This window comes from Pleurodeles waltl, chromosome 3_1, assembly GCF_031143425.1.
Source record: "Pleurodeles waltl isolate 20211129_DDA chromosome 3_1, aPleWal1.hap1.20221129, whole genome shotgun sequence".
NCBI classification, from domain to species: Eukaryota; Metazoa; Chordata; class Amphibia; order Caudata; family Salamandridae; genus Pleurodeles; species Pleurodeles waltl.
Genome location: NC_090440.1, coordinates 1,034,148,285 through 1,034,163,621, shown reverse-complemented (window position 1 = coordinate 1,034,163,621; position 15,337 = coordinate 1,034,148,285). Strand labels below are relative to the sequence as shown.

The 15,337-nt window shown below is 43.4% G+C and overlaps 1 protein-coding gene across 2 annotated transcripts in view; it reads left to right on the top strand.

Annotated features, from left to right (window-relative positions):
* Positions 1-15,337, top strand: part of LOC138284950 (protein mono-ADP-ribosyltransferase PARP14-like) — a 1,156,311-nt gene that overhangs the window by 293,224 nt on the left and 847,750 nt on the right. For both annotated transcript variants that reach the window (XM_069224299.1, XM_069224298.1), the window contains exon 7: positions 10,349-12,618. In XM_069224299.1, the coding sequence (XP_069080400.1) occupies positions 10,349-12,618 (2,270 nt within the window). The remainder of the gene's footprint in view (positions 1-10,348; positions 12,619-15,337) is intronic.

Here is a 15,337-nt window from a genome sequence, read left to right as displayed (position 1 = left end):
GACACTGAACTAAACCTATGCACCTGGCCACCCCGGTGCTTCCTGAGGTGATAAGTTGGTGTGGCCTAGGACAGTGCTCCACACTAATCTTAAATCTGGAAGGTTGGTACTGTAAGCTGCTATGAAGTACCTGCCTGCCGTATATGTTTTCTCTCCCATTCAACTTTGAGAACTGTAAAAATTCATAGCTTGAATTGATTGGGGAGGTGGGGGTGGCAAAGCAAATTTATTGATCCCTATTGTTGAATTCCGCTGCGTCTCTTCAGCCTTTACACTCTCAATGGGAGACATGGATTGAGCCAGAGGAAGACGATGACTGGAGAGACTCTTTACTGGCATGTACTTTCACCATATCTGCCAGACTACGCTTAATACAAACATATTATCTACACAGTGCATACCTTACCACTAACAGCCTCCACCAGTGCTCCACCGAGCAGGGCTGCAAGCTAACTCAGAACACAATAGATGCGTGCAGTCACCCGACAATTTATTTCATATAGCCTGGTCCTTCCCCGTCATCAGACGTTACTGGTCGCAAATCATAGGGTAACGCTTGGCGCTGCTGGAGCTCATCCTTGAGCCCTCCACGTTGACAGTTCTTCTGGGGGTGATGGAAGGAGTCGATGGCACACAGGTGCAAAAAAACGTTTTGGGCATAGCGCTGCTTATAGCTAAAAGAGACATTGCTATACAATGGGCGCTGAGCATTCCCCCCCCCCCTCCCTAACACAGTGGAGGTGGGGACTGAGTTGGTGCGCCAACATGGAACAGCCAGTCTACCTGGCCAGGGGCTGTCCTAGGAACTTTGATAAAATTTGGTCTCAGTGGCTGGGGACTGCATGAATATGGGAGAAGGTAAACGCTACTGTACTGTTTCTATCACATGTAAAAGTATGATTAATTGGGACTTTAATAGGCTCTTGGCCTTCTACAAAATGTATTGCAACATATGTAAGTATGTGTCTGTATGGGACTTCCGCAAATTGCTCAACATGTGTAATATGCTCGTACCATCTTGTGACTTTTCATTTAAAGTAATGAAGTTGGTTATAAAAAAATAAAAAAAAATCATGATTCAAAAAGTACTCACCTAATTCCGGCAATCTTGGTATCTAAATGTAAATAAAAGTATGTGTTATTTTCTTAAATGAGTGTTGGATTTCTTTATTGAGTGTGTCTTGCTTACTGCCTATGTGTATGCATTACATGCTTAGCACTACCCTCTGATATGCCTAACTGCTAGCCCACACTACCACAAAAGAGAGCTTTTGAGGTGTAATTTGTACCTCTGTAATTCCTTTGGGGTTTGCTTGGACTCTTTGCACAGTGTACCTCTTTTTATCCATTATATAAAAAGGCAGCTTCCTACATTATTTAACAAATATACTCTCCCTCAAACAAGCCAGAAAGAGGGGTGTGCAGCATTGAGCTTAAATAGTTCAGACATGCAAAAATATTAGTGAAGAGGGAAGTCTAAACCTGGTCATGAAATGGCTGAACTAGGTTATTACTTCTCTGGGGTAGGAGCACACTGCCTCACATCTCAGTGCCATTACCCCTCTGCATCCTGGTCAATACAGTACATAATTTCATGCTCATTTCAAAGTTTGTCAAAAGTATTTACCAAAGCTGTTGCAGCCATTGCTGTATCTTTAGATACATGTGTTTCTGGATAATGCCGTACTCCAGTGGTTCCCAAACTGTGCGCCGCGGCTCCTTGGTGCGCCGTCAAAATTAGCCAGGGGCGCCGCACACAGTCTGGAAACCACTCGGAGGTGCTTTTAATCGGTAGCTTTTCACCGTGGTTTTGGAAACAAAACCCCCTGCATTAATTATTGTGACCAGCGGAGGGCGCCAGAGTACCATTAATAATATCCCTATGACAAAAGAAAAGAAATAGTTTAAAATAAATGGTTTTCAGAGAATTAAGAAGTCAAACTGTAAATAGTGTAGGTACAGGTACAGGCTGGGATTACGTTCCCCCACCCGCCAAAAAAAAGTAACATAATGGGGAGCCGTGGCCAACACAGCCAATAGGTCAAAGGAGCCGGGGATCGAAAAAGTTTGGGAACCACTGCCGTACTCGGTAGAGAAGTTCATGCTCATTTCCAAGTTCATCAAAATATTTACCGAAGCTGGTGCAGCCATTGCTGGATCTCTAGACACATATTTCTGAATTATTCCTTCATTAGTAGAGAGTTGTTTTGTGGTTCCTAGACATGCTGCAGATTTCCTCGGGGAACAATACCACTTCAGGCTTGCAAGAGTGGCAGCATGTCCAGCAACAGCAGAACAGTTATCTATTGACAACAGAATAATCCAGAAACATGTCTGGAGATACCGCACAGTTTCTGTCAAGTGGAAGAACTGGGAACATTTGTAGTGCTGAACTGCCCACACTCTGCTCTAATGGGGAGAACACAAGGGTTCAAACAGCAGAGCAATATGCTTGACAACTACATCTCAGTGTCTCAAGGGGCAGGCAAAACAATTGAATAAACAAAGGTGGTGCGTCTGTGATGAGTCGCTGGAGAGGAGGACAAAAATGACCCATGGCACACATTCTTGTGACTATTAAAAATTGGCAGGCAGCTACTGAAACAAAGATAGATGGTGTTAGGATTGGGGTGAACCTACTTCAGGGGTACCACAGAAAGGTAGTGGAAAAAGCCCTGAACAAAGAAGCTGCAGTTAACGTGAGTCATCTGAGAACCATTGTCACAGAATGGCACACTCTAGCAAAACAACTAGAAGACTGAGCAGGGTATGCCAAAGGGCGCTCTATGTGAAGCAACCTGTGAGTTATTGGATTTCCTGAAAATGTAGCCAAGATCTCAGTAGAAAGGTTTCTGAAAAACTGGATACACACAACTTTAATCAGTGTGGAACTGTCATCTTGCTTTTTGGTGAAAGAAGCACATAGAGCGCTTGTTTCAAGACCACCGCTGGGGGCGCCATCAAGAACTGTCATTGCCCATTTCCTCAACCACAGACACAGGAACATGGTTTTGCAAGGGGCACAGTTGAAACTAGGGTTAAAATATGACAACAATGTTATCAGTATTCTTCCCGACTATATGAAAAAAAACAATGAAAAGCATCAGTGGAAGTAAAACAGCAGCTGAGAAACATGAGACTGAAAAATTTTACATCCTCGAGGCTAAAGATAATTATAGAGGGTAAGGCTCACTTCTTCACAGGTCTGTGAGTGACATGGACACTGGGATAAGACAGGGCCTAGTAGGGTGCGAACTGGAAAGTCTGAAATCAAGGGCCACATGTACAAAGGCTTTTGGTGGTTGCAAATTGGCCTATTCTGCCCGTTTGCAGACACAAAAGGCTTTTTTACATGTACAAAGCCCTATTTGTAATTGGGCAACCTGTTACTGAATCACATTTTGGGTTTGCGATTCAGTATTAGGAAGGGGCTTTTTTAGGGCGTCCCTTCCTAATACCAAATTGCAGTCTCAAAGCATTTGCATTTTACTGCCTACTTCAAGTAGGTGGTAACCCATTTGCAAATGGGAAGGGGCCCCTTCCCCTTTGTGAATTTTTGTAAAAGCATTTTTAAGAGCAGGCAGTGGTCTCACAGACTACTGCCAACTTTTAACAATTGAAAAGAAAACCTTCTTTTTTTTTATTTTATTTTTAAATGCATCCTGTTTTCCTTTAAAGATAACAGGTTGCATTTCAATAGAAAAAAAAGATTGCTTTATTTGAAAGCAATCAGGGACATTGTGGTCTGGACCACCATCTATGTTCGTTTAGAGATTCACAGTATGTTGCAAACCGAGACTTACCTCAATAATATTCATGAGGTAGGTATATTTGCGACCCACTGGGAATTGAAAAAGGTGTTAAGGACACAAAATTCTCTATTTGCAAACAATTACCTTTTTACATGTGGCCCAAAGTTCTCTAGTCACAAACAGACTGGGAGAAGGGAGTCCTGTTAATCAACACATCACATACATTGGTCCAAGAAAAGCTGTACTCTCATGGATGAAGGAAATCAAAAAGGATCTTGGGCTGGATGTTAATGACATAAAGACAGATGACGGTTGAATATCAGAAGCATTGCACAGTTTAAACAGTATATACAGATATGATATTGCTTTCATCGAGGCAAACGTGGGGACTATAATGAACAAAGTTACATATGCTTTGTGAGTAAAACACTACGGGGGTGGTCATTACAACCCCGGCGGTCGGCGATAATGTGGCGGTAAGAACCGCCAACAGGCTGGCAGTACTTACCGCCAATGTACCACTCCCACCGTCACAGCAGTAACAGCCGCCAGGCCAGAGATATCCATCTCCAGCCCGGCGGCCGCCATTGTGCCACCTGCGGGATTATGACCCCGCCTACCGCCATGGTTTTCGTGGCGTTCGCAACGCCACGAAAACCATGGCAGTAGGCCATATCAGTGACAGGGAATGTCTTCCCCGTCACTGATAGGGGCCTTCCCCCCCCACATTGCCCCCCCTTACCTCTCCGTATCCTGGATCCGGGGGCCTCTGGCAGGAGACTGGACAGGTGGCTGCTACGGCCAGCAGCACCCGCCAACAGAACACCACCAGGCCGTATTATTGGTCATAATACGGCTGGCCGCGGTCTACTGGTGTGGCGCTGGTGGTGGTAGCAGAGCCCCCTTACTGCCATCTGCCGACATGGCCACAGCTGGATTTCCGCCGTCCTTGTGGCAGAAATCCGGCTGTGGTCATAATATGGGGGACGGCTGGTAGCCCTGGCGATGGGTCTTTTGGCAGCCGTCGCCGCGGTGGTAGGTGGTTTTTACCACCAAAGTTGTAATGAGGGCCTATATATGTTTCTCAAGGTTGCAATTTGCAATGGTGTGGTTTAACAAGGTTGAGAATACTGAGGATTGCTAGGCATGGATATGTAACAATCAAAGGGGCTTGTTAGAACTTTCGATGCCCTAACCAAGCTGATAGTTCAGCTGTAGAGATTTGATAGTCCAGCATAAGTAGGTCTGGTGGATGGTGCAGCACATGCCTGCAGCAAGCAGTTACTTAGCAGTCCACTAGTTTTTGTTCATCTTTTAATATAAATTGGAAGGTTAGTTAGAAGCTGTCAACAGGTTGTGGGAAGAGAGGGGTGCATTACTGCTAATGGGTCAAGGATTGACAAATGTTGATTGGCGGGTGATGCCCTAAAGGGCTCTGCCCAAGTTGACCTCGGGCCCAGTGGGTTTCTCCAAAGGCCAGTGAGGTTGGTTTCCTTATCTAGGGGTTCAGTTGGGGACTAGATCTAGATTTTTGCAGAGACAAGGTAAAGGAGAAAGACTGGTGCAGGGAGCCCGTGGAACCAGATCCCTGCAAGGTGCACTGCTTTGTAGGCCAGGAGGCCTGCTGGAATTGTTGCTGATGGCTAGAAGTTGCCACCAAGAGGAAAATGAGCCCAGGATCATTGAAATCAGCCTAATGGGGCCAGAGTTGTGGCCTTTTTAATGTTGGTGGCCTTTTCCATGAAATAAAGAGCATGGACCTCTGCCGTGATTCTTCTGATTTCCCCTGGGAAGGGCAAGCATCTAGGGGACAACACAACCTGTTTTATCAAAAGGCCAGGGCTAACAAGCGTGCATGGATCCCCCTCCCCAAGAAGCTCATGCACGAAGAAGCCAATAGTCCTGGTTTATCTAAAGTGATACCCCCCCTATACTGTAATGTGCCCTGATTGGCCAATTATTTGAGTGTTATTGCGTACCAGAGTCTGCTGATTACTAGCCCACAGCACCTCCCCTGAGTAGATCTTAGACTGCACTTCTACGCTACCCTGAGAGAGTCAAGTGCTACTGTGGGGTGCTTGATTCCCTGAAACGGAAAATCATAGACCCATTACTTGTGCAGGCCTCATATTCTGCACAACTAACAATCCCATTCCCAATAGCACCTATACATAATTACACAGATGCCCAAGATGTGGCACTTGGTGGTGCAGAGGGTTATCAAGACAGCCCCATGTATGGCAGAACTTCTGATTTGAATTCTGCAACCATTTAAGAGTATTGGGAAGGCCATGAAAGTCCACGAATAGATAGTCATGGGTTGGGGGTGGGATAGTGTATTGGGAAACGAAGTAGCAGGAGACCTGTACAGACGCAATACATTTGTGACCTTCCAGGATGCTTAAGAGTACTTTGGAAAGGCTCAATTCTTGCAGAATGCTAAATTAGTGCACCTAGCAAGAGTTTTTTGGCCAACGTTTTCAGATGCCTTAGTTTTGGGGGAAGGGGAATGAGGGGACACGTCACACCAGTACTTGAAGCACTATTAATGACGGTTGGGAAGAAAAACTGAAAACTAGCATGTACAAGGGACTAGTGGGGAGACAAAAGGGTAGAGGTGGGACACGTGCAACAGAGGAGGGTGGAGGAAGCAACAAAGCTTGTAGCAGATCATAAATGGGGAAGTCCATGTTCAGCAATTTGTAGAATTTCTACAATTGCCCTTTTCAGCTTACACATTTTTATTATGTGCTCAGAACCTTTCGTACCCACCCAAGAAGCTGGCAAAAATATAGCTGGGCAATGAGGCCTGCTGTGGCAAATGTAGAGAGTTGAGGGCTGGGTTTAATAATATGGTTTGGTTCTATCATATCATCTCAGAGATCTGGGATAATGTTGTGGCTGTGCTTTAGTCAGAGGGAGGTTCATTAGTAGGCAAAACAATGAAAAGTGTCTGGTTAGTGTATATAAAATACAGAAAACTAATAAAATGAAAAGGGGATTCCTAAATTTGGTGATGGAACTGGTAAAATTCAGAATTGCAATTAATTGGAGGGAAAACAGACCACCCATCTATGGCAAAAGATCTACTGAAATGGGCGATAGTGGAGGAGATTCATGAGGAACGCATGTACAGACAAACCATAGGAAGATGATCTGGTGGAATGGGCTGAGATGCTGTGGCTCATCACACTTACCGATTCACACCCACGTTTCAGGCCCAAAACAAACATTTACTGGGTGTATTGTAACTTAAGAGTGAGTGACTGTTGTAAAGGGGTAGGGAGGGGTTGTTGTGTGCTCTCTGTGAACTTTCTAAATAGACTTAGGGGATTATTCCAACTTTGGAGGAGGTGTTAATCCGTCCCAAAAGTGACGGAAAAGTGACGGATTTACCACCAGCCGTATTACGAGTCCATTATATCCTATGGAACTCGTAATACGGCTGGTGGTATATCCGTCACCTTACCGTCACTTTTGGGATGGATTAACACTCCTCCAAAGTTGGAATAACCCCCTTTGTGTTTTTGTTGCACATAGGATTGCTTGCTGTCTACATATTGCAAAGCAATATTCCCTCATGTTTTATTTGTAGGTTTTGTTGTGAAAAAACAATCACAGATATATTTAAGAAATACCTATACTCGCCCCTCTGTCTCCCCTTGATGTTCAAAGGAGGGGGGACACGACTGCGAGAGAATGGAAAACAAGGATGGCCTTACACATGGCAGCAAAACGGGTCATATATAAAAGTAGGGGCTGTCTATCCACAATTCCATAATGTGTGGGGTGATTGGATCAAATATTAAGAGTAGGATATACAGGATGAGACAAGTGAAGTGTTGCTAAACCACGAGTGACCCATGTAACTTGCTTTAGTATGCTTGTCAATTTGTTGTTGACTCATCTAATACCCTCAAGTCATTATTATTGAATCATGTGGAAATACCTGGTGTAATGATGCTCTTCCAAGCTGTTTTCTTGTATGCAGTGGGTGTTTGTTTTAGCCCCTGCTTTAATAACTTTCAAAAACTAAATATAAGTATTTTAAAAAGAAGGGGAGGGACACAAGATGAACCTGGTCCTAAGGCAGGTAGGGCAAAAACATAATATTTCCTACCTTTGGTGTAGACAGAGTGGGTGCAACAAACCTTCCTGTTCCTTAACCTTGGGCAACAGATGTTAACTCCTCCATATTGATATGTTTTGTTTTCAGGTAGCAAAAATACCTCTACCATTTGACAAAGGGGCCCATATCTCCATCTAGCCATTAGTCAGAACCTGGAATTGTCTGGTGGGGGTCAGTTTCAAAGGAGAAGCTAAGAAAATTCAATTGAATATTATTGCTCACAAGCCTTTTTTGTTCAAGGTATATCTTATTCCTCTTCCGTCTCCACCTCCTTAGCTGGCCAGGTCATGGCACTGTGTGAGCAAGTGTCTTTTTAGGTTGAGCGTGCAATCGCTTTGACCCTTGGGCTTTTAACCACGTCCACCTCATGCTCATCACTTTCAGTTGTTCCTGGGCTTGCCTTTCAAAAATCATTTGTTATCATTGGTAAATGCTTTACATTTGTCCCTCCTTGGGGAGGTTTTGTGACCACCTTGCAGACTGACCATGTTACATGGATAATTGCATGATTGCCGATATGTTGACTGTGAACAAACTTCTTTTTCCTTTTGTGTATCACCTTCGTGCTCATGTTCATGACGGCCATGGCACTTTGAATCGGCTCGCTTTTGTCAACTGTTTTACTTTTCATTTTCAATTTATGTGGCAAGAAAAGTTCAGTTAGGAATTTGCAGTGCCAATAGCTCTAACTGGAGCAAATGCGATACCAAATGTATTGCAAATGCTTGTCATAGTTTTGACCTGTTACAAAGTGAGAAGTGATCAGATTAACTAGGCATTTCACATCTGCGTAATGTAGCAGAAACCAGATGCTGCACTCTACCAAATCACACAAAGTGATTGGCTGTAATTGATCCAAGTGATTCTAGCCAGACACATCACATTATTTTCACAAACATTACCACTTTGTGTACAGTGGGTATCGAGGATGCTCTATTAAAAACAATAAAAAAATAAATAACCTCAAACATTGACAGATAACCTACACGTTTCACTTTCATTTTGACATATAACATTAAACTGGCAAAACAAAAGTACCCCAGTTTAGCTTCTGCACAGTGAGTATTTGTACTGCTTGCCTGTTAAGTTTGGTCTGGTGTTTTTTTCATTATTCTTTATTCTTTTATTTATTTTGCAAACAACCTTTCCAGTGCCCCTGTTGAAATTTTCTCACTCTACAAACAAGCACCAGATTTAGTAGAATCAAAGTCTGAATACTGTGTAGTATTTTTTCCAAGGTTTGGTGCAAATTGTTCAAGGCAGCTGTTGACGATACCCAATGGGTTTTCAATGGAATGTTGTAACAGCCTTGACTACAAAGATGTGAATAACTACTCACACTTGGGCATCCACCCTGTCTATCTGTGTATGACAGTGGGGGAGGGCACTAGCCATGGGTAGGTTTGGAGCTTAAATAACTTAAACTGCTCATGGAAATCCTATCCTACATGCATTCATTTCAATTTTAACAGGCTGGTGTTTATTTACTATAGACAACAGTTAACAAGGTATTCCTTTAATTTTGCATCATAACAGTGACCTGTTTATCCAGTTACTTCAGGTTCAATAGCCAGAGCAATTAGCCAGCTTTGTTTATTAGTTTTCTTCCACCCTACATATTTCTCACCACCCCTCCTCTGGTCTTGTTCAGGTCTTCGTGTTTTGTGATGCAGAGCACTCCGTTAATTATCATTTAGGTTTGTTCTATGTAAATGTCAAAAAGAAATACAAATCTAAGAAGTATTCTAGTAATGATTAGTGTAATATGTTGCCTTGATCATGAAAAATGGAGCCTTGTTTTATGTCATTTTCTATATGAGTTTTAGGTGGCCCACTGTACAGAAAATGTCTTTAATTTTGAAGATTCAAGCTCACCATTTTGGGCCCAGTTACAAGTTAGACAAAGTGTCACCCCTGATGAGAAAACTGGCCTGCTATTCCCACACCTGTATTCCCTGGTGAAGGCTAGAAAACCCAGTTGCTAAAATCACTTGATGCTTGGCCCGCAAGTGCAGCCCAGTGCCTGGCCCCCCTCCGACTCTTCCCCCCCTTCCTAAAACGCAGGGGTAAGATCACAATGCTTCCTCCTCCCAGACCACATTCTCCCCAGCCAACTGACAACCTCTGCTACCCACCCCTCATCCCCTTGCCCACCCTCTCCCATTTATCATCTGCTCAGAGAAGGTGGTAAGTGGGACCAATATACCGCAGGGAATTGGGATCCACTGCTAAATTTGACCTAGCAAAACTAGGTCTGTGTGATTATTTGCCTTTCTGTGGGGATAGATGGATTTATGTATGAGGATACCAACAGTAAACGTTAATTCTTGCCACACTGCCTACACGCACATAAATCCACATTACTTGTAATTGGAGCCACAATGTTAAATATTCTGTGCAGCATGAAATTGGTTTTCCTCTTGCACAACTTGAGTAAAATATCGATCTTTTTTTGTTCTTTCCGTAGTGATTACCACAGTCTTGGCAGAGCCACATATGATGAAAGAAAAAGCAGTATCTGTCTATCCCTACTACATTACACTTGATTCGGCGCTATACGGAAAGAACAGGCCAGTCATGCAACTTCCTGAACTCATTCGATTACCTATTAATCCGTATATATGGCAGTATCTTCAGAAAGACAAGAAATTGTTGGAAGACATAAATAGGGACATGTTGGATTCATACTGTCAACTAACCTGGCCTCACTCAGGAACTCCTCACAAAGAGGTCATTCTTGCCCCTTTAGCTTCCTTATTGAAGAAGAGGAAGATGCTTGCCAAACTTGCTAAAACATGGAATGAAGAAGTTCCCAAGAAGTTCTCAAACATCATGGAAAAATGTAAAGCCGTTGAGCACTCAGTGAATCCAGAGATGTGGGAGGTTATGAAGGAGAAAGTGACTGGTGCAGTGGGAGTTGAAGTTGTTATCATACCTGATGTCAGCAGTAACAAAGTTGGTCTGGCAGGAATTGTGGAAAATGTTGTCCAAATGGACTTGCAATTCAAGGAAATTTTAAAACAGACCACAAAAGAAATCGAAAGGAAAACTCAAAGTATCTGTGAAAGCTTGCATGTCTCTCCGGCAGAATACTCAATAATGTGCTCTGACAAGTTAGAAGAGAGTATCCATAAGATCTCCCCAGAAATAAAAATGGTGTACGAGGCTTCAGCGAGCAGCATTAATTTTTCTGGCCTTCCAGTAGAAGTGTTTGCTGCCAAAAGCAAGATACTTGAATGGGAGCGAACTTTAAATCAAAAACCTATTGACGTTAACCCTCACGTTTTGTGCTTTATTCAGCAGGTTGATAATGAGGATCTTTCCTACATCTTGCTAACCGATAAAAAAATCAGTGCTGTTTGTAAGACTGAGGGCAAAATGGTGCTGTTGAAAGGAAACTCGCAAAATGCTATAGAAGAAGCTGAAAAACAAATCAAAGAGTCTATAATCTACAAATGTGTTGATTTAGAAGACTGCTCTGTAATCAAAATGAAAGAATGGGATACTTTAAGAAGTACTTTATTGGATACCCTCAATTCAGAGAGGCAGACTGTTATAATTGAGATTGAGGAAAATACAGTGGTAATCATTGGATATTCAGGGGCTGTAACAGAAGGCTTCTATCAGGTTTCTAATTTTATTGATGAGAACACTCAAATTCAGATGTCCTTCCCTCTTTGTTATGAAGTGGTGGCACAGTTTTTGCAAGAGGAGAAAAAGCAAATGTTGCTTGAAATTCAGAAAAAAAACATAAAAATTGATTTTAACCAGCAAGCTATGAGGAAATCCATTTCATTGTGTGGTCCACGTAGAGATGTGAAGGTAATGGCCGGCATGGTCCAACAGGTCCTCTCTTCACTGCATTCAAAAATCCTCTCCATTAATAAACCAGGAGCCAAGAAATTCTTTCAGAAATCGGAGGAGGCATGGTATATTACAGTGAAACAGAAATTCAATTGTTACGTGAGGTTGGCAAAAGACGGAGAGAAATGCGAAGAGTATTGTGAGGTAGAGGCAGGCCTTCCCAGCTACGATGTTACCCTGCAAGGCGGAATAGTTGTAGGGGTTTACAAAGATGACCTGCCTAGACACCCTGTTGATGTGGTGGTGAATATTTCAAATGAAGACCTGAAACATGATGGAGGTGTTGCAGATGCACTCTTGAAAGCGGCGGGCCCCCAGCTACAAACTGAAAGTGACAATATTGTAGAGAAGCTGGGAAAACTGAAGCCCGGGGATGTAGTTGAAACATCTGCTGGAAATTTACCCTGCAAAAGGGTGATTCACGCAGTTTGGCCCCAGTGGGATGAATTTAAACCAGGTGTTGCAGAGAGCTTGTTGAAAAAGTCTATTAAAGGAAGTTTCAAGCTTGCAGAGAGGTATAATCACAATTCCATTGGGATCCCTGCAATGAGTTCTGGCATTTTTGGCTTCCCATTAGACCTTTGCGTGAATTGTATTGTTGTTTCGTTAAAGGAATACATGGAAGATCATAACTGGAAAAGCTGCCTGCATCACATACATTTTGTCGATAAGGGTCAGGAAACAGTGGATGCCTTTATTTGTGCGTTGAAAAAACACTTTGGAGGTGGGCAACATTTGCAACCTGTGCCAAAATTAGCAAGCCACACTAAACCTGAAAAAAGAAAACATAGAAACCAACAAGATGTTCAGGTTTTAAAAACAGAAGAAGGACTTACTATTATTTTGCAACAAGGAAACATTCAAGATGCAACAGTAAGTTTTTTCTGTTTTTTTTGTAATTATTTTAAATAAATATATATGTTCGGTGGCATGTGTAGCTGCAGATACACATGCTATGCACAGTTCCTGCCATCTAGTGTTGGGCTCGGAGTGTTACAAGTTGTTTTTCTTCGAAGAAGTCTTTTCGAGTCACAGGACCGAGTGACTCCTCCATGACAGACAAGCCAGGATACAGATCCACAAGGATACTGGCAAGATCCTCACAGCACCTCCCCTCAAATTTAAAAGAAAGCTGGCTTTCCATGGACACTGATCAGCCAAAGGCTAAAGTGCCAAGAGAGCAATCTCTGCCACGCCATTTTTCTCCAGCCCAGTCTCCTCCTCATTCTCCTCAAAGAACTGTCTCTCCACCTGCTACACCTACTGCACAGTCACCCACACACACTATGCAGTCACATCAGGACACAGATCCGTGGGATCTTTATGATGACCCTGTGTCAGACAACAGCCCAGAGTGCTATCCGTCTAAACCCTCTCCACCTGAAGATAGCACCTCCTACACACAGGTTTTGGCTAGGGCTGCAGCTTTTCACAATGTAAACATGCACACTGAACCACTAGAGGACGTCTTTCTTTTTAATACATTGTCCTCAACACACACAACATACCAAAGTCTACCCATGCTCCCAGGTATGCTCAAACATGCCCAACAAATTTTCCAGGAGCTGGTTAAAGGAAGGGCCATAACCCCAAGGGTAGAAAAGAAGTATAAACCACCACCTTCTGACCCAGTATTTATCCCGCAACAGCTGCCCCCAGATTCGGTAGTGGTCAGCTCGGCAAGGAACAGGGCTAACTCGCAGTCCTCTGGAGATGCACCCCCACCAGATAAGGAAAGTAAAAAGTTTGATGCGGCAGGAAAGAGGGTAGCGTCACAAGCAGCCAATCAGTGGCGCATAGCGAACTCACAGGCCCTCCTCGCAAGACACAACAGGGCTCATTGGGATGAGATGAAGGACATTATTCAACATCTCCCCAAAGAATACCAACATAGAGCTCAGCAGGTAATAAAGGAGGGACAAGCAATAACGAGTAACCAGATAAGGTCAGCGTTCGATTCAGCTGTTACAGCTGCAAGAACCATAAATATGGCAGTTACCATTAGACGCCATGCATGGCTCAGATCATCAGGTTATAAACCTGAGATCCAATAGGCTGTCCTCCACATGCCCTTCAACCAACAGCAGTTGTTTGTCACACAGGTGGACACAGCCATAGAAAAATGAAAAAGGATACTGACACAGCCAAAGCGATGGGAGCACTTTACTCACCCCATTACAGAGGGACATTTCGGAAGCCGCAGCATGGGGGGGTTTCAGGCCACAGCTCTCAGAACCATCCACCTCACAAACAAAGCCCTCCTACCAACACAGATTCAAAGAGGGGGGTTTCGAGGGTCCTTCAGAGGGCAATTTCCCAAATCCAGGGGAAAATTCCAATCTACAAAGCAAACCACTAACAACAAGCAGTGACTTTGCCATCACCTTCCCCCAACACACATCCCCTGTGGGAGGAAGACTGAAAATGTTTCACAATCAATGGTCAAAGATCACAACAGACACATGGGTACTATCAATTATCCAACATGGTTACTGCATAGAATTCATACATTTTCCTCAAGAAATTCCCCCAAAAGCGCACAAACTATTGTCGCAACATCTAGCAATGTTACAAACAGAAGTGCAGGCACTATTAACCAAACAAGCCATAGAACTAGTGCCTCACCAACAAAAAGGAACAGGGGTTTATTCCCTGTACTTCCTCATTCCCAAAAAGGACAAAACGCTAAGGCCAATATTAGATCTCAGGACTCTCAACCTTTACATTCAATCAGAACACTTCCACATGGTGACACTCCAAGATGTAGTCCCATTACTGAAACAGGGAGAATACATGTCAACACTGGATTTAAAAGATGCGTATTTTCACATACCCATCCATCCAGCTCACAGCAAATACCTCATGTTTGTTATACAAGGGAAACATTACCAATTCAAGGTATTACCCTTCAGGATAACAGCCCCGAGTATTTACAAAATGCCTTGCCGTAATAGCAGCATACATAAGGAGACAACACATGCATGTATTCCCATATCTCGACGATTGGCTAATAAAGGCCAACACTCAAAAACAGTGTCAACATCACACACGTTATGTAATAGATACCCTACACACACTAGGGTTTTCGATAAATTATCAAAAATCACACTTGCAACCATCCCAAATTCGGCAGTACTTGGGAGCTACACTCAACACTCAAAAAGAGCTTGCAAGTCCAAGCCCACAAAGGGTGCAATCATTCCACACCATGTTGCCAAAAATACAACCAAATCAGCACTACACAGTCATATTTGTGATGAAACTCCTAGGCATGATGGCATCATGCATCGCAATTGTCCCAAACACACTGTTACACATGCAGCCCTTACAGCAGTGCCTTGCAAAACAGTGGTCGCAGGCACAGGGTCATCTCCAAGATCTAGTGTTGATGGACCGCCAAACACACTATTCGCTTCAGTGGTGGAATCCCACAAATTTAAACAAAGGGCGGCCTTTTCAAGACCGTGTGCCTCACGCCATTCTCACAACAGATGAATCAATGATTGGGTGGGGAGCACACCTCAACAATCACAGTATTCAGGGACAGGGGACAGCAAGCAAAAGCAGCTACACATAAATCACTTAGAGCTGC